The 18,136-nt window shown below is 46.1% G+C and overlaps 1 protein-coding gene across 1 annotated transcript in view; it reads left to right on the top strand.

Annotated features, from left to right (window-relative positions):
* Nucleotides 1-18,136, top strand: part of ABCA4 (ATP binding cassette subfamily A member 4) — a 137,189-nt gene that overhangs the window by 117,435 nt on the left and 1,618 nt on the right. The window contains exons 39-49 of the mRNA XM_075936565.1: nt 2,485-2,632; nt 3,366-3,489; nt 5,351-5,480; nt 7,332-7,452; nt 8,636-8,698; nt 8,802-8,908; nt 11,648-11,789; nt 12,432-12,566; nt 15,826-15,929; nt 16,019-16,111; nt 16,989-17,238. Of these exons, the coding sequence (XP_075792680.1) occupies nt 2,485-2,632; nt 3,366-3,489; nt 5,351-5,480; nt 7,332-7,452; nt 8,636-8,698; nt 8,802-8,908; nt 11,648-11,789; nt 12,432-12,566; nt 15,826-15,929; nt 16,019-16,111; nt 16,989-17,238 (1,417 nt within the window). The remainder of the gene's footprint in view (nt 1-2,484; nt 2,633-3,365; nt 3,490-5,350; nt 5,481-7,331; nt 7,453-8,635; nt 8,699-8,801; nt 8,909-11,647; nt 11,790-12,431; nt 12,567-15,825; nt 15,930-16,018; nt 16,112-16,988; nt 17,239-18,136) is intronic.

Raw genomic sequence — 18,136 nt, 5'->3', positions numbered from 1 at the left:
CTGGAGCAGGCAGGGAGCCTGCCTCAGTGGCATCCCCACTGCACTGCCAGAGATCATGATTGAGTGGGAGAGTCCCTAGGATTGACCGGCTGGTGACCACTGCCATGAAACATCTTCACTTGTGCTGCCTTGGTACAGCTGCAGCGGTGGAGCTGCACCAAAGCAGCAGTTTCAGCGTAGATCTGCCCTCAGTCACCTTGCCTCTAACAAAAGAGGGGCTTTCTTGTGGCAGGGACTGTCTTCTGCCTAACACTGCCAGCCCTTCTGCCATTCAAGCACTCTTCTCTGGAATTATGCCAGCCTTTCCTTTCCCAGGCAGGTTAACAGTAGGTGCACCTCAATCCCTGAGTCCCTTTGAACCATTTTGCAGTGATATCCACCCCCTGGCATTGGCTACTCCAGAGGATCTGGAATTTCTGTAACTCAGAAGTGCAGAGTACTCTAATTTACCAGGTTGTCCTTAAAACACCACTCTTCTAAACCATATAACACTCGTGAGCACTTATAATAAGACCAAAGTAAATTTGCTTAAGAAAGAATAAAGACTGAACTAGAAACAAGAGAGAGTGCTGAAAACAAGTATTTACAATATAAAACAGGAAGCTGGATCTACATGGTTGCCTATCCAATCTAATAAAGTAATTTCCCTCAAAGTTCAGTACTTTGCAGAGCTGTCTGATTTCTCAATAATCAGGATCCAAACATCCATGAAACCCCCCTACCTTTGAAAGGTTTCCTCAATGAATGGATCGAGAGGGTCTTTCCCCACACTCTGTTATACTGAAGACAGCCCTTTGTTTCTGTTCACAGGCAGGGCGAACCCTGACCTGGTTGCAGAGTTTCTTTTCTATCATTAAGTGATTTTGATTGTCATTCTCCCTGATGGTTTTCCATTGACTGTTCTGCCATGTGGCAAGGACAGACGAGAGAACCTTGCTGACTGACTAGGGAGGATGACAAGGTCCTCTTGCTTAAAGGGGTTATCATTGAAACACATTACCTCCTGGTGACTAATTTCTCCTCCAAGACCATAAAGCAAACTTTCAATATATATACAATATTTCTTAAATGTTACCTGAACATACATCTCACAATGATTGAGTATTGCCAAACTTTCTGTAGATACCTTACATGTTACTTTTTATGGATAAATATCCTGTAAGAGATGTGTTTGGTGTAATGAGTCTGTCAGGTCTGCGATGAGAACTATTTGCAAAGAACAGAGGGCACTTTTCCAAGGGGTCTCTGTGTCACAAGTAGTATCACAGGGAGACACAAAGCTGGGTTGCAGATCAAGTGTGAGATACTTTACAAACTTAAATGCTTTCTTAGCGCTACCAATGTATCTACCTCTGCTATGCTATGACAGTGTTCTGTCAGAGTCTCACTTTTGTGAGCTCAAAATTTCACCCCCAATATTGTTGAAAGTAGAAAATGAATCATGTGCAATTCCTGCACTTGTGTGTTGTTGCTGTCCTTATAATCACATGACTGATGAATAGCTATAAATAATCTCTGGTAACCAGTTGTCTGATTTATCTGGTCAGTTCCGGGGGTTGACATAAAGGTATTTGGCAAAACCACATAGCTCTTTGCTTGCTTCTCTCCTGGAGATACAGATTTCAGCTGTGGCACTCATGCCTTGTCCATAGGTGTCAGAGTAATCTCCTGTTGTGACAATAATTGCCATACCCATATTAGTTTGCCAGAATCATGTTGCATCATACTTGCACAGCATATTAAACTAGGCAGACAGCGAGGGAAGATTTTACAGCCGATTAACCAATAACCTGATGCTCATCAGTTCCTCTTAATGGTTAAACTCTGCTATAGAGTGTGGGGCCAGTAGCAGCCAGGGGCCCCTAGGGCCAGAAGCCAGTGGGGCTGGGCAGCCAGCAGCCTGTTTAACCTGTATAACCAATGGAATTTTGATCCATTACACCAAGGATGGGGAACTTTTTTTGGGTCAAGCGGCCACTGACCCACAGAAAAATCAGTTGGGGACCTCACACCAGTGAGAAGCAGAAAAAAATCCCTCTCTGATGTGGCCCTTGACTGAGGAGAAAGACACTCCCCACATTCTCCTCCCAAACCAGAGCCTAGGGAGCCCCAGCCTAGTAGCTCTTGTGTGCTCCATCCCCAAGGTGGGGCAGTGGTGGGGCTGCAGTGCCAGCATGGGCTCTCCAATGCTATGGGGGGCCTAAGCCTCAGGGGCTGGATCCAGGCAAGCTGGGGGCTGCATCCAGCTCTTGGGCCTGAGGTTCCCCACGTCTAGGTTACACAGTTGGTATTTTTTTAACTGTTTTTAAGCTGTGGTTGCCACTAGGGATGTAATGTCCCAAGTGAAATCTCTGATTGGTGCTGAGATTTCACCCTGGCCCTTGAATGGAGCCAAGAGAAGAGAGCTCAGCGTATGACTCTGATAAACCAACAGAAGGGAATGCACAGAAGCTAATATATATTGTTTCTCTGTCTTTCATACAGGTGGGCAGTAATTCCCATGATGTACCCAGCATCCTACCTGTTCAGTGTTCCTAGCACTGCCTACGTTGCATTGTCTTGTCTTAATCTCTTCATTGGTATCAACAGCAGTGCCATTACGTTTATCCTGGAGTTGTTTGAAAATAACCCAGTAAGCAATGTTTTCATGGAGACCTTGATTTAAAGAGCAAGACAGCATAGTGCACGTAAGGTGTCCCAGCCTAGCATATGGTGGGTCACCATCTGTAGTGGTGATGATGCGTTTTTGGGAGTGAGTGAGCAGGGAAGATGCTACTGGATGGGTGTGAACTTGGAGGGCAGAGAGTGCTGAGTGGAGCCAAAGGAACCAAATGAAGAGGAATAGACACAGCTGACTTGCTGGGCAGCCACACACACAAAGGAGTGACAGCCAAGTGCTTATGATCACTGAGAATGAATCCATATTGAGCCACTCCCAGGCGTTAGCTTTTTCCTCAGTGGTACATGTGGTGATATAGAGCTTTTGCTTGGCCTAGAAGAGATGCAGGTTTTGGCTCAGCTGGCTTCATGGTTTCCAGTGCCAGCTTTATCATTCCCTCTGGCAATGTTAACTATTCAGTGTATTTTCAGAAGTCAGGTCTGTGCTCCTTGACAACTTCCTGTTGTGACAATACAATCCAATGCTGCCCAGCCTGCGGTGCGACAGACTTTGTGTTATGTTATGTTACTTCTGAGACTGATTATCTCCTAGATTGTGCCCATCCTTTTATAGTTATAACCTGGCATTAAACACAGCATAACTGGTGAGCAAGAATCTTTCCCAGTTTATAATAAATAGAGGCAGAATTATACATTGCCTACAGTACCATTCATTCCATGTGTGATATTATTTCCATATGTTACAGTCTTTGCAGAAATTCAATAATACATTGAAAAATATGCTGATAATCTTCCCTCATTTCTGCCTGGGCCGTGGACTCATTGACCTAGCCGTGAACCAAGCAGTGGTGGATGTATATGCCAAGTTTGGTAAGTAATTGTAGTAACTCCAAGGGACGTTTTGAAACCAATGCTGGGCATGTCCATGCCAGAGCTAAGATATACAAGCATTGCAATAGGAGGACTGGTGACTGTTTCTCAGATTTCCCACTTTTTCATGTCTATATGAAGAACAAAAATTCAACCCTGATATAAGTGCTGTGTGGAGTATGGCCTATACCAGTAGCCAGCCTGTGTCCTAAGTAAACAATTTCTAGTGTACTTGGATTTTGATCTGATTACTTTTTATTCCCTTTTCATGACGGGTGGGCTTCAGAACACAGAAACACTAATATTCTCTACCAGGGGCAGCCCGTGAGTGTAGGCCGACTTGGCCATCGCCTAGGGCACTGCGTTAAACAGGGCGTCCAATGATGACGTCATGCCATTGAGGGCTGTGGAGGCGGGGGTGCCAATCGCGCATTCCCCCTGCGGCGCCAGCTGCTGGCAGCCCACCTCGGGCCGCCCCTGTTCTCTACCTGACTTCATGGCTGTGGAGGCAGGCATTGAAACTAATAAGTCAAGTCATTGCTCTCCATGCTCTGAGCTACCTAATCTCCCCAGACAATTGTAGCTTGGATGTGTGTTTGCAGTGTTCCATTGCTCTCTGCTATTTTGATAGTCCTCATGCTAATTTTAAAAGTGTCTGCATTTCTTTAAATGTCCCCATGTGGTGCTGTGGCTGCCTTTGGTGAAAGAGCACTTCTTGCTAATATATCAACACAAGGTTCATTCATTTTTACTCAAAAAGGAAAACTGCCACCAGAATCCCCTGTAGATAAGATCTAAAGTTGGAAGGGTATCCATGTTTGTAACCAAATTTTTTTTTTAAATGCTTTTTTTTTTTTTTTTTGCAGCACCTTAGAGACTAACAAAAAATGTAGATGGTATCATGAGCTTTCATGGGCACAACCCAGCAGGGAGTGTGGGATTAGCAGGGGACCCCTCTGGCTCTGCATTCCCTGCAGTGCCTGAGCCTTTGAAATGTACAAGTGCCCTGGAGATCTTGTACATTTTATAAGCAGAAGCCCTGCCCCTCTGGCAGGCCTCACCTTCTGGCCCTTCGGCTCGCTGTGGTGCCTCAGCCTTTGAAATGTATGGGAGCCTCAGCAGGACTTTTGTACATTTCAAAAGCAGAATCACAGCAGAAGCGGTGCAAGCAGAGACTGCTTCAGTCTGCTGTGCCTCTACTTCCCTTGCCCCCATGGAGACAGTGCTGGAGGGAACAGGCTTTTAAGTTGGCTCCCCCCAGCACCAGTTCCTGCTCCCCACCCCACCTTGCTGCCTCTCTCTGATAGAAACAGCAAGCTTCTGCTTATTGGATACTCGACTAGGTGATTAATCTCTTAGGGTATGTCTACACTAGCCCCCTAGTTCAAACGAGGGTGGCTAATGTAGGCATTCGAACTTGAAAATGAAGCCCGGGATTTAAATATCCCGGGCTTCATTTGCAAATCCCCTTAGTTCGAACTGACTGTCCACGGCTACACGCAGCAGTCAGAAGTTAATTCCAACTAAATCCTTAGTTCTGATTAACTGTTACTCCTCCTGCAATGAGATGTAACAGTTAATCTGAACTAAGGACTTAGTTTGCAAGTTCGAATGCCTACATTAGCCACCCTAGTTCGAACTAGGGGGCTAGTGTAGACATACCCTTACATCCCTACTTGGTTCTGTGTTTTCAATAAGAGTCTTTATTGGGGACGTTGGAATACAGCAGATATTGGCTGATAATGATCACATAAATTAGAAATTTGCATCTGAAGTCATTACACTAATGGGTTTTGTTCTGAGGAGCAGTGCTGTGTTTGGGCTATATTTCACCTTGTTCTCTGGCGATTTCCCTCCAAAGGTGAGAAGCATGTCTTGAATCCATTCCAGTGGCATTTTGTTGGAAAGAACCTGGTTGCCATGGCAGTTGAGGGAGTTGTATATTTTGCTCTGAATCTCCTTATGCAGCATCGTCTCATCCCCACAAGATGGTATGTACAAAAATCCTGAGAGAGAAGCCGATATGAACATTTTAAACAAAAATCTTTTCAGTTATCCACTTGTAGTGGTCCCCAGGCGGCGGCCGACTCCGCTGCTTCCCCACAACCAGTCTATGGGGCCAGGGCGGGCCAAACAGTCAATCATCCCCCGCTGAGGTGCCTGACCCTGGGGTCAGAGCGGGGTAAATGTTCAAACAGTCAAATCAGGGTCGGGTTTCCTAGCTGGCGGAGAGCCAACAGGCATGGGGGGTTGCTCCCCTTGCTGGGGGAAGGAAGGGAGACACACAGGCCCACCCACTCCACTGTGTCCCAGCCTAGGGCCCTAATGAGGGCAGCACTAGCTGCCGTCAGGTTGGTGGGGCCATTGGCCACAACCCACCAGCCTAGTCGGGCTAGCGGGGGTCCAGGCAACAACCCGTTGCCCAGCTGACATCCATCTCCTCAGCCAGCTCTAAGCCAGCGCTCCCTGGGCTACCTTCCGGTCCCCCCAGGGGTCCTACCTGGCTCCAGTCCAGCTCAGCAGACTCTGTGGGGTTCGAAGGAGGTGACAGGGTGCCCATAGATTCCTCAGGGATTATAGGTAGCAGAGGTCCAGGGGGCCCAGTCCACTGGCAAGGGTCAGGTCTGGGGCCCGGAGAACCAGCGGAAGCGTCGGGTCATAGCAGGGCTCTCGGTAGCCTCCCCAGATCACAGTGCTCACTCCGGGGCCACTGCAGGATAGAGCACGGTTCCGGGCTCGGCAGCAGGCCTGGAGGTCTGTCCCAGTCATCCAGCTTGGGCCGGCAGGGCAAGGCTTGCCACAGCCGCTGAGCCTTTGGTCGACCCCATTCAGCTGCTGGGCTCCAACTGAGCGGGGCCTTCCTTCTCTTCTACTTCCAGTCCCGCCCTTCTGTTTTCTGAGGGCGGGGCCAGAGTGCTCTGACACCACCCACTGAGGTGTCTTTAGGGGAACTTCCCCTTCTGGATCATCCAGAGGCCGTACTGCCTCCTTATACCACTGTGATACCAAATCTCATGTTTGTGGTAGCTTTGAGAGTTGCCCTTATTATTTCAGCATCATCTTTAGTCACTAGGGCCCTGATTGAGGAAAGCATTTAAGAATGTACTTAAGTCCCACAAAGTTCATTACTTCCATGGGATTTATGTACATGCTTATTTGCTCTCCAAAAACCGGAATATTTTTTTAAATCAGAATTTCAGGATGTATTCTGATTAAAATGGTAGTAGCAAGTCCACAAAGTGAACTTTTAAAGTTCTCAAGTAACTTAAATGTGGATGGCTGGTGCTGGCTGGGAAGCCCTATGGACTGCAGCCCTCTGTTTATGCACAGCTTCCCACACTACTTCTTAAAACTGCTTCACTCCCACTAGGAAACTTCCTCCAGGGGCGAGAATGTAATCCATTCTCAGATGTGATTGCCAACAAATGTTTTAAAGGGTACAATTCATGAAGATGCAGTCCCACATGTACAGTTTTCCATTAAGGTCTGGACTGAGACCATCAGCTCTGTATACCCGGGGAACCAAACAGTGAAGGCTTTGAGCACAGAGTTGTCAGATTCAAACTAGTGATGCAGAAATGAACAGATCCATGGCCCATTGCAAACCCCTTAATCCACCAAGACCTCTGTGTTCACTGTACTTGGGGGTTTTAAGAAGGAGAAATTTCTTCAAATCTAAGAGTCTTCCCCCACCCCCAATGTCATAGTATAAAATTAAGGTCTCCTTTCTTCCTAGTCACATTTTCTGTCAATCTAACTATGATTTCAGGCTCTATTATTGTAATTGTACGGTGTCCCATGAAATTCATATTTTCTCAGTGCTCCATGTTGCATTTCTTTAGGTTTTCTGAGCCTGCTAAATTGCCTATTAGTGATGAAGATGAGGATGTTGCAGAGGAAAGACAAAGAATTATGAATGGAGAAAACAAAACAGATATCTTAAAATTACAAGAACTGACCAAGGTAATATTTTGAGCATTTTAAAATGTATGTTAGCAATAGCTGGGCATGCTATCTATTGGATAATATTGTTTATGCACTTGGATAAGTGGACAATTTTCAAAACCAATATTACATAGCCATAAAAAATCTGAACATTTTTAAAGCAATGTTATCCACCTTTTCTTTCCCACTTCCCTGTGACCACAGAAATCAAACCAAAGACTTTGATTTAGCTATAGAAAAGTCCAGTATATGGACAAGGCAAACTTTCCAATTCACTCCTCGGCTAAAGAGCCTACGCTCCTTTTCACTCACCCAGCCTAACCCTATCCAAGATCTACCATCTCCCCAGACTGTGATTCTCTACCTAGCCCTTCGTTCTGAACTGCTGTTTCCATTTATTTGTAAGGCCCAGTTTCCACTTCTCTCCCATTTAGTTGGCTTCACATTATCAGACTTGTGAACACTACATTGCATTCCGGAACAGGGTGTGTGACTGCAGCAAGTGCAGACATACCCAAGCTAGCTTTAATTTGGTTAACCCAGGTACTGGATCAGTGAAGCCATGGCAGTATGGGCTTAAGTTTGGGCTGTGCAAACCCATCTTGGACACAGGCTACCTGCCTAAATAAAGTCCATGTTGTTCCAGCATCACTGTAATCCCCATGCAAACTTACTAGATTAAAGCTAGCTCAAGTATGTCTACATGTGTCGTGATCACACACCCTGAGACAGTGTGGACAGACCCATTGTGTGGAGCTAATCTCTCTGAAGATTGAAAACATCTGCACAATGCGCTCAGCTCCTTGTCCCAGTCTGAGGAGCAGGTATCCAGATATCATAAAGTTGCTGTAGCCTTGTGGATGGAAGTACTGTCGAGCCTCAATCTTAATTTCCTTTATTGCGCTGTTTTGTTCGGTACATCAGAGGCATTTTGTTAATATGAGCTACCACTATAAAGTATAAATCTGGACTGGTAGCTTAGATAAAGATGATAATGGATAAAATGTCTCCTAAATAGGGCTAATGTTTAACACTGTGGAATGTTCACAGATTCTTTTTAAAAAATGTGTACGATTATGTATTATTCCTCTCAAGCATTAACAGTTACCTCACCCCATCGTGAATAAACTGTGAAGTTCAGAGAATTCCCTCTGCTGTAGATGTCTTGAAGTAGGAATTTTTCTTTCTTATCTCATTCTAGATTTATGCAGGTAGACACAGGCCAGCAGTAGACAGACTCTGTGTTGGCGTCCGTCCAGGAGAGGTGGGTCATTCAATAGCTCTATAGCTCAATTCTTATTTCATGATCCCATTGATTTTTTTTAAAGGTGGAAATACTTAAGAATATGATGCATTTTATAATTTAGTGCTTTGGTCTCCTGGGAGTGAATGGAGCTGGCAAAACAACAACCTTCAAAATGCTGACTGGGGATACTGACGTGACATCTGGAGATGCTGTAGTGGCTGGCAACAGGTGAGCTCTTTAAAAACATGCAGGCTACGTCTACACTGGCCCCTTTTCCGAAAGGGGCATGCTAATTTCACAGGTCGTAATAGGGAAATCCGCGGGGGATTTAAATATCCCCCGCGGCATTTAAATAAAAATGTCCGCCGCTTTTTTCCGGCTTTTACAAAAGCTGGAAAAGAGCGTCTACACTGGCCCCGATCCTCTGGAAGAAAGCCCTTTTCCGGAGGATCTCTTATTCCTCCCTTTGAAGTAGGAATAAGAGATCCTCCGGAAAAGGGCTTTCTTCCGGAGGATCGGGGCCAGTGTAGACGCTCTTTTCCGGCTTTTCTAAAAGCTGGAAAAAAGCGGCGGACATTTTTATTTAAATGCCGCGGGGGATATTTAAATCCCCCGCGGATTTCCCTATTACGACCTGTGAAATTAGCATGCCCCTTTCGGAAAAGGGGCCAGTGTAGACGTAGCCACACAATATCCCAGATTTACCAGCGGATGTGTCCACATCACAGAATCCATTGCTACAGCTGGCACTCACTGGCAACTTGTGTCAACAGTCTCCAGTGTGGAGACTGGGCAGTGGGGTAGTTTATGCTGTCATTGCCCTTGCTGTACCTGATATGTGGATAAATAGAGGTCTTCATTCTGAATCAATCAATAAGAGTCCAGCAAAATGAAGCAGTGGTATGAGACATTCCTAATTCCTGTTGCTCCTGCTCTTTGCAGACAGCTGCTTGCAAAACCCTAACACAGTTTAGACTGAAAAACAAAACCTGATACAGGGACTTACTGAATATTTTTTAATTGTGTGATTGATTTTGTATTAGAAGGTTTGTGACTAATTAATGTAACTGCTAGAGATGAGACTAAGCAAGAAAAAAATCCTGGTTTTGAGCTCCTCTAGGTCTTAGTTATTGAGATCCAGATGAAGATTCCAGTTCTGACATTCTCTAACATGCAAGGGTGATGAGGTCTGGGGGTTGGGGCCCTGTCATGGCTCAATCCACCAACCTGATCCTATGCGTGCGGAGTTGGGGGGCCGGCTGACCAAATAAACGCTGCAAAACTTGTCTCTGTGATTCCCAGAGACAAACTTATTCAATCTCAGTCCCTCTGAGATTCAGTTAAAAAAAAAAAAACAACTGGTTCTTCGCTGCCACCACCCAAGTGATTCCAAGAAAATCAGGGAAGAGATCACTTGGGAATCCCCTCCCTAAGGTAAAGCTCTCCCTCCTACCCCAACCTTTGTTTTGCTTGGAGTTGGGAAAACAGAGGGAATACACAGACAGTAATAGACTCTTCCCTTGTAACTAAACATTTAATCCTAAGGACGCAACAATCAACCAATACCGGTTAATTAGAATAAAAAGAAAACTCTTTTATTCTCAAAACAAAACTACTGTCACAAGCATAGTAAATTGGCTAAGTGGTAAAGGGCCACAATTTGATCTATATACTCAGGGAAAGTCCCTGGGCTGTCATCCTTAGTTACAAAAAAAAGAGTAAAGCAATTAACCAGCTCAGACATAATTTCCAAACCTGCAAACAAGGAAAACAATAAACCCTGATGGACTATCTAAACTTTTCCCTAGTTATATATATATAGAGAGATATACCTATTTCATAGAGCTGGAAGGGACCTTGCAAGGTCATTGAGTCCAGTCCCCTGCCCTCATGACAGGACTAAGTACTATCCTTGACAGATTTGCCCCAGATCCTTAAGTGGCCCCCTCAAGAATTGAACTCACAACACTGGGTTTAGCAGGCCAATGCTCAAACCACTGAACTATCCCTCCCCCCTTACATATATCAAGAAGTTTGTTCTCAGAGAGAGAAGCCTCTCCTATCTCCCTCAATACCTGGGAGAAACTGCTCTGATCTCAAACAGAGAAAAAAATCCCTTTTCCAGTCTGAAATTCCTACCCGCTTTGTTATTGGCTGATTGCCTGAACCTCCCCAGCCGACCCCTTTGCTAGGTACCTGAGTTAACCCCTTAGAAACTGGTTGTTGATCAGCACTCCTGAACATGACGGGCCCATATCTGACTATTTCAGGCTGTGTTGCTTAAATTGCATTAGGTTGACACTGTTTATGGACATTTCATGATCTAGCGGTTTCTTTCACTGTGCTGTAGAGGTCTGTCTTTCTGTGTGGAATGCCGTAGCTCTTTATGAATGTTTGATGTTGAATGCTTCAGCCCATAGTATGTTGCAGACAGTAACTTACAAATAGCATAGCCTGACAGTAACTCTGGCCACAAGAAAGTATCTGTTTTATTTCACTTCTCCCTCCATTTCCTCCCTACCCAGAGGCAATGTCAGCATTGTTTCCTACTTACCTATACCTGAGGGAGCACTCTAGATTAAATGGCCTGATTTATTATCTAGAAATAAACACCATTAGCAAACTACAATTTGCTGAGTAGCTGCTTGAGTAGGAACTAACTCTACTTTCCTTAAAGTTACAACATGATTTAATGGCAGCAAAAAAAATGGGGGAGGAAAACTTGCTTTGCGCCTTTAGTAGAGATGAGTAGACCCTATTCACTGCACTCCAGCCATCACACAGCAGAGCACCTGCTGTGCAGCTGGACATTTAGCAGAGTCTCACACTATGAAATTCATTTTGAGGCTGGTTTCACTAATGAAGAAGATGTTGCCCACAGTAGAAAGGTCAGCTATTTCTCTGCCCCAGACCTAGCTATTAGCATTACAATAGTCCACAGACTTTGTTTTTTCTTTCCTTCTCCAGTATATTGACCCACATCTCTGATGTCCATCAAAACATGGGCTACTGCCCACAATTTGATGCTGTTGATGGCCTCCTCACAGGCCGGGAGCACCTCTGTCTTTATGCACGCCTGCGAGGAGTTCCTGCGGAGGAAATCGAGAGGGTAAGAACTGTCTCTTCTTCATCAGCTTTGTTGGTTATGGTATGTTTGATTGGGTCCCTTTAATATCCAGGGCAATAATTTTAAAAGTTGGCTTGACTTTCTGGGCCTTGAAATTCTGAGTGCAGTTTGTCATTGGGAAAGCTAAGTTTATGATTGCACCAGAAATCCAGGCACCTACTCATCCTGGGAACTTGAACTGCACCTGCAAAAGTGAGGGTACAGAAACCAAAACCAGAAACTTGACTAAGGCTTGCTAAAATGTGTTAACCAGTGCTTAAAGCTGGACTGGTGATTTCTCCAAATTACCAATTATCTTGTTCATGTGCGTGTAAGAATGAGTGAGTAAGAGAGAATGAAAAGCAGATTCTAAAGGGAAAAAGGTAGTTAGTTGTGGAGATGGGGAATGTACAGCAGAGGCTGGTTTACAGTATTATTTTCCCCCAGGAAGTAGAATTTCACCCAGCTTCACAAACAGTGGTGCTCACTGGTAGACTTGCCCTAAATCCAGTTCTGAGATGCATGTGCTAAAAGATGAAGTTTTGCTGGGGCTTTACCTAGAAGTGGCATGTGTGTGGCTGTCATCAGCTGCACATGCAGTTCCACATCTGCGGCATGAAAGAAAAATGATTCTCTCTCCCACAGGTTGCCGACTGGGGGATTCAAAAGCTGGGTCTCCAGATGTATGCAGACCAGCTGGCAGGCACATACAGTGGTGGTAACAAGCGCAAACTCTCCACTGCTATTGCCCTGATAGGCTGCCCTCCTCTAGTTCTGCTAGTAAGTGTCACAGCAAAGTAGCTCTGTGATGATGCATTCTGTGTGTTAGCTGATGTAGAGAGGTGCTGAAATTCAATGGCACTCTCAGTAGTTTGATTTCAGTGGGAGGCAGGGATGCTCAACCTCTCATAGGATTGGGCCCTACGTGACTGCCAGAGGAAAACTTCTCAGCACAGATAAGCTTAAGCTAAAGTCTAGGATTCAAACACCTGAATGTTGGGAAAGTTCAAATCTGTGTTGTGTCTGAAAGCCACATCTGCTTTTAATGGAGATTGAACCAGAGAACAACCAGTACTGTCATTATCAGGTATGGCCCATACACAGCTAAACAGCCATCTGATGTACCCAGCAAAACAAAAGTGTGGGTGGAGCATAACTAGTCTTTTCCATCAGCAGTATTTTTGGAATAAAACATGCAAATAATATTGCAATTGTTCCTTACATTCCGTTCCAGTATGTGACAGTGCCGGGGGTGATGGGTAGCATAGGCAGAATGCTGTGCCTCCCTGTACAGCTTAGCATGGCTCTGCCCATGCTCTGCCCCAGGCCCCCTCCTGCTTGTTCCAGTTCCCTTTCTGCTCTTCTGTTGCCGAGAGGCTAGGGCTGTCAGTCTGGAGCCAGTGTGCAGGGGGATCTGGGGCTGGGCCCACACTGTGCTGCCTATCTGTATGTCACTGGAGGTGCTGGGACTATGCCATCCAGTGCTGGACCTAGGTGCACACGCAGAGGAGCCAGCGAGGGGTTGTGCTCCACAGGAGATGGGGTGGAGGAAAGGGTGAGGTGTGGGGCCTCAGGCAGCTGGGGAAAGGCTGAGCAATAGCCTTCCCCAAGTGCATGTTCACCTCCTGCTCAGTGCCAGGTAAGAAAGGTTGAGTCAGCACATTGGTCACAGCAGCTCCAATCAAGCAAGGCAGACAGGAGCTGATTAAGCAGAGCTGTGCCTAATTGGGGGAGGGGGGGAGGAAGGGAGGCAAGACAGAAAGGCTAATTTAGCCAGTAACCTTTCAAACAGAGCTATATTTTGTTTTTGTCTTTGACCAAAATATTTGGAGATCTTCATCACCCGGAAAAACTATTTGTACCCATATCAGATAGCAGGTATACAGTAGATGACAAACAAATTCTGACTTAATTAAAATAGTTGATGGAATAAACTGCATCTAGGTTTTTTTCCCCCTCTTGGTTATTCCTTAACAATACAGTTTGTACATTTTGTTGTCACCAAGGGTATGTCTAGACTACATGCCTTTGCTGACAGAGGCATGTAAAATAGGCGACCTGACATAGTCAATGAAGCGGGGATTTAAATATCCCCAGCTTCATTAAAATAAAAGTGGCCGCCGCGCTGTGCTGGCTCAGCTGATTGTCTGCACAGTGCGTGAGTCAAGACACGGATCAGTCGACAAGGGAAGCCTTTGTCGATCACTCCTGTAAACCTCCTTTCACGAGGCATAAGGGAGCAGTCGACAAAGGCGTTCCCTGTCGACCAATCTGCGTCTTGACTCGTGCACTGTGCCAATGATCAGCTGAGCCAGCACAGCGCGGCGGCCATTTTTATTTTAATGAAGCCGGGGATATTTAAATCCCCGCTTCATTGATTATGTCGGGTAGCCTATTTTACATGCCTCTGTCGGTACATGCTGGGGTACTCCAAGACATTATATAGTGACCCATTCTCCATAGTATTTAATGAACTGCTTATTGTCTTTATTAAATTATATTTAAAATTCATTTGGTGCAGGAGGGGGCCCCAGGCTGGGACCGAGGATTAGGGTACAGGAGTGGGAGTGGGGTCTGGGAAGGAGTTTGGGTTCTGACCTGGTGGCGGGTTGGGGTGCAGGAGAGAGTGGGAGATGTACACTCCAGCTAGAAAGCGCTTGCCACAGGTGGCTCTTGGCCAGCAGTGAAGCAGGTCTCAGGCAGACTGCCTGCATGCTGTGGCTCCATCCCACTCCCAGAAGCAGCTGACTGCTGGCCCGTCTCTGTGCACCCCTTGTGAAGAAGGGGGACAGAGGGTCTCCATGTGTTGTCTGCGCCCACAAGCACTGCCCCTGCAGCTCCTGTTGGCCAGGGACAGACCAATGGGAGCTTGAGGATGGTGCTAGGGAGTGGGGGACAGTGCACAGAGCTGCCTCCACTCCACCAGGGGCGCGAAGAAACATGCCAGCAGCCAGCCATTTCCAGGAGCAATGTGGGGTCACGGCATGCAAACGGCCTGCCTGAGCCCAGCTGAGTCACTGGACAGTCAGCGGCCCACCAGGACACAGCCAAAGAGCCGTACGTGGCACTAGTGCTGCAGGTTGCAGACATCCCTATCTTAGGCAGAGCCCACAAATAAACTAGGAAAGGAAGTGGAAAGGACGGAAGCAGGCATCTAGGGGAGGGAGAGATTGTTCCCCCTGGCTCCATAGAGGAGCTGTATGTTACGAATATGGTGGGAATCCACTTGTAAATAGACTGCTGCAGAAGGTGACAGCACAAGGATCTCTGCATAGTTTATAGATGGGGACAGAAACGGGACCTTGGAGGCTGTTCCAGAGTCACACAGGTTTCTGTTTGTTCGGCAGTAATGATTTAAGTCAGATGCAGTCACTGTAAATGTGCGTGCTGTTCGATCACACTTCTGTTTTCATGATGAAAGGGAGCATTGAGTGAGTGCCCTCTAATTACATTGTAGTTTATGCCATTCCGTGGCTTTTTACAATCCCTTTGTGTTGTATCTTAAAACATTTTTTTTTAATTCTGTTTTAAAATGTGTTCCCCAAAATCAGTTGCTTTGTTTTATTGTTTGCTGGGCTAAAGTTGACAATGGGAGGAACCTGAGCTGGTATACATGAGTCAGTACCAGCGTACACCAGCCCAGCTGAGGAGATGTGCTCCCTGAGGTTGTTCAAATATCTGTTGCAGGGTTTATGAGCTTGTTCAAAGCTGAGCTTTGCACATTTTGTAGCATGGCTTCTGAATGATCTCTGTCCTGCTTCTCATTGGACTGGCACCTCCATGGTGGTAGAAGTTTTACAAATGCAACCGAGATCAAAAGATAAGACTCCTCAGTAGGTGGCTGATTTTGAACTATTTGCCCTGCTGGATGTAATGCCCTACATCCCTTGCCAATGGCTGTGTCCCTCACTGGGTGCACTGTATTCCTACCTGCAGGTTCCTATTAAAAAGAAAAATTCAGGTTTAAGGAGTTGCAAACTAAAGCCTTGGACATGTGTGTTATCAAAATCTTTGACTATAATGAATATTGTCCCTTCAGGATGAACCCACTACAGGGATGGACCCTCAGTCCCGACGCTTCTTGTGGAACTCTATTGTCAGTGTGCTCAGAGATGGGCGAGCCGTAGTCCTGACCTCTCACAGGTAATGCAGCCCTTGCTTCCTACCATCAGGAATGGAGTCGGGGCTGAAATCCTGCTTTAATCCTGACCCTGTGTTCTCTGTTGTCTCAGCATGGAAGAATGTGAAGCTCTTTGCACCCGTCTGGCCATAATGGTGAAAGGGACCTTCAAATGCCTCGGCACTATTCAGCATTTAAAATACAAGTAAGTTGGATATTTGTACCCTGTGCTGTTAAAGAATTGTCTGGAGATTATGGGGATGCTCAGGATACACCACAACCTGTACTTCATGTGGAGTACACGTTTCAAAGAGTCTGTGATTATGCAGCCTTCCAGGTGTTGAACACAGGTCTAGCTCCTATGTTGGTTGTTAAAAATAATTCAGTGCCCATCCTATGAAGGCACCTGTTTAATAAAAAAGACCATTCAGTTAGGCCCCTTCATCTCACCTGAGTATATTACAGACCAATACTTGAGAATACATGGGAATCCTTCAGCTTCTGAGGAAGCTCAGTAGCGCTAGCTCTAGGGTATTCTACTTCATATGTTTCTGCAGAAATGACCCATAACCCTTGTTGGAGGGGGAGACACAATTTAAAGGTCAGGGGGACGTGACCTCCCCATGCATTACTTCTAGACCATTTTCCATACCTGCTTCAAGTGGGCACCACCTTGCCTCCTTCCCATTTTACTTCTCCCATTGCCTCCCTACTGTGGGCATGATGCAGGCCTGAGCAGGGATAACTACAACCGTGGGTGAGAAAGGGATGGGACTTGGAGGGCTTCCCTGTGCCCCTTCTGATGGAGCTGAACTGCCAGCCCCAACTCTTCCCTTCTCCAGGTGCCTTCCAGCAGGGCTCAATGGGAGTGCTAGGGGCTACCAGGTCCTTTCCCAGCTGCATCCTCTCAGCTACATGAAGCCCAACTCCCACAGTGGCAGAGATTGGGGAAGGGGATGTGACACCAATGTGTTGCCTCTTCATTTCTGAGTGTATAGCTAAGTGCTGAGAGCTGATTTCCCCCAGCTGAATAATAAAAACATGTCTTCCTAAAACAACCAAAACCCATGTGTGTTTCTCAGGTTTGGAGACGGCTATATTGTCACCATGAAAATCAAGGCTCCTAAACCTGGGCTGCATCCAGATCCAAGCCCAGCTGAGCATTTCATACAAGTCAATTTCCCAGGCAGTTTACAAAGAGAGAAACACTATAATATGCTGCAGTACCAGATTTGCTCCTCCTCATTGGCCAGGATCTTTCGGTTACTTATCTCCAACAAAGAAAACCTGAATATCGAAGAATATTCAGTCTCACAAACAACATTGGATCAGGTAAATAAGAAAGCAGTAGTCATCCATGAGACAATCTAGCTGGCAAATGTGGGGAAATGGAATGGATCAGGCAAACCCCCCAATAATTTAGGGTTTATATCTGTCTTGAGTGTTAAATCAGCCTTTGATGGACTTTATCTTGCACTCCTCACTCAGACAAAACCTCATGTCAAAGCGCAGCATCAGACCTGTTCATACACTGATGCCCTGAGGCTACCGTGACTGCTGATCCCAGGTGTAGAAGTGCACACAATCTGTTCCATTAGGATCACTCTTGGCTTCTCAGGACAGAAACAGAAGTGGTGGTGGGCAGATCAGACCAAATTCTGCTATTCGGAATGAAACTAGTTGAATATGAAATAGACAGTTTTCTCCTGATTTGTTTTAAAGTGATTTTGATTGCTGTGTGTCAGGAGGCCCTATAGTACCCAATCATCTAATTGCATACATATCCCTTCTCCTCAGAAGGCACTGACTTCTGTACAGGAGTGCTTCTATGCTAAAAGCCGCAACATAGGCCAGTGCTGTTGGCAGTACACACTGTCATTAGAGGGCATCATGCCCACTTGGCGGCCATAGGTCGGTGCTGATGACACCTGCTAGGCTGCTGTCACAGGGGCTGCCAGTGTGTATGCTCCTCACACAATGTGAGTGCTCGTGACCTCTACACCGTGCCTCTAGGGGTACGATATCGTCTCCCTTGCCCACCAGTGTGTGGTGCATGTTCTGTGAGCCTTGCCCTTTCAGCTGACATAAAAGGTGGATTTGGTCTCATTGGAACATGTGTATGTATTCAGTAGAGGATGAGGAAAAATGTGTGAACTCTGCTGATGGGCATTTTTCATTTCTGCACCTACCTCAGGGTTCCACTTCACACCTCTGCAGAGAAGCTGATGTG

Source organism: Pelodiscus sinensis, chromosome 9 (assembly GCF_049634645.1).
Source record: "Pelodiscus sinensis isolate JC-2024 chromosome 9, ASM4963464v1, whole genome shotgun sequence".
In the NCBI taxonomy this organism is placed as follows: Eukaryota; Metazoa; Chordata; order Testudines; family Trionychidae; genus Pelodiscus; species Pelodiscus sinensis.
The sequence above is the reverse complement of the archived record's forward strand: the minus strand, read 5'-3'. Positions and strand labels throughout refer to the sequence as shown.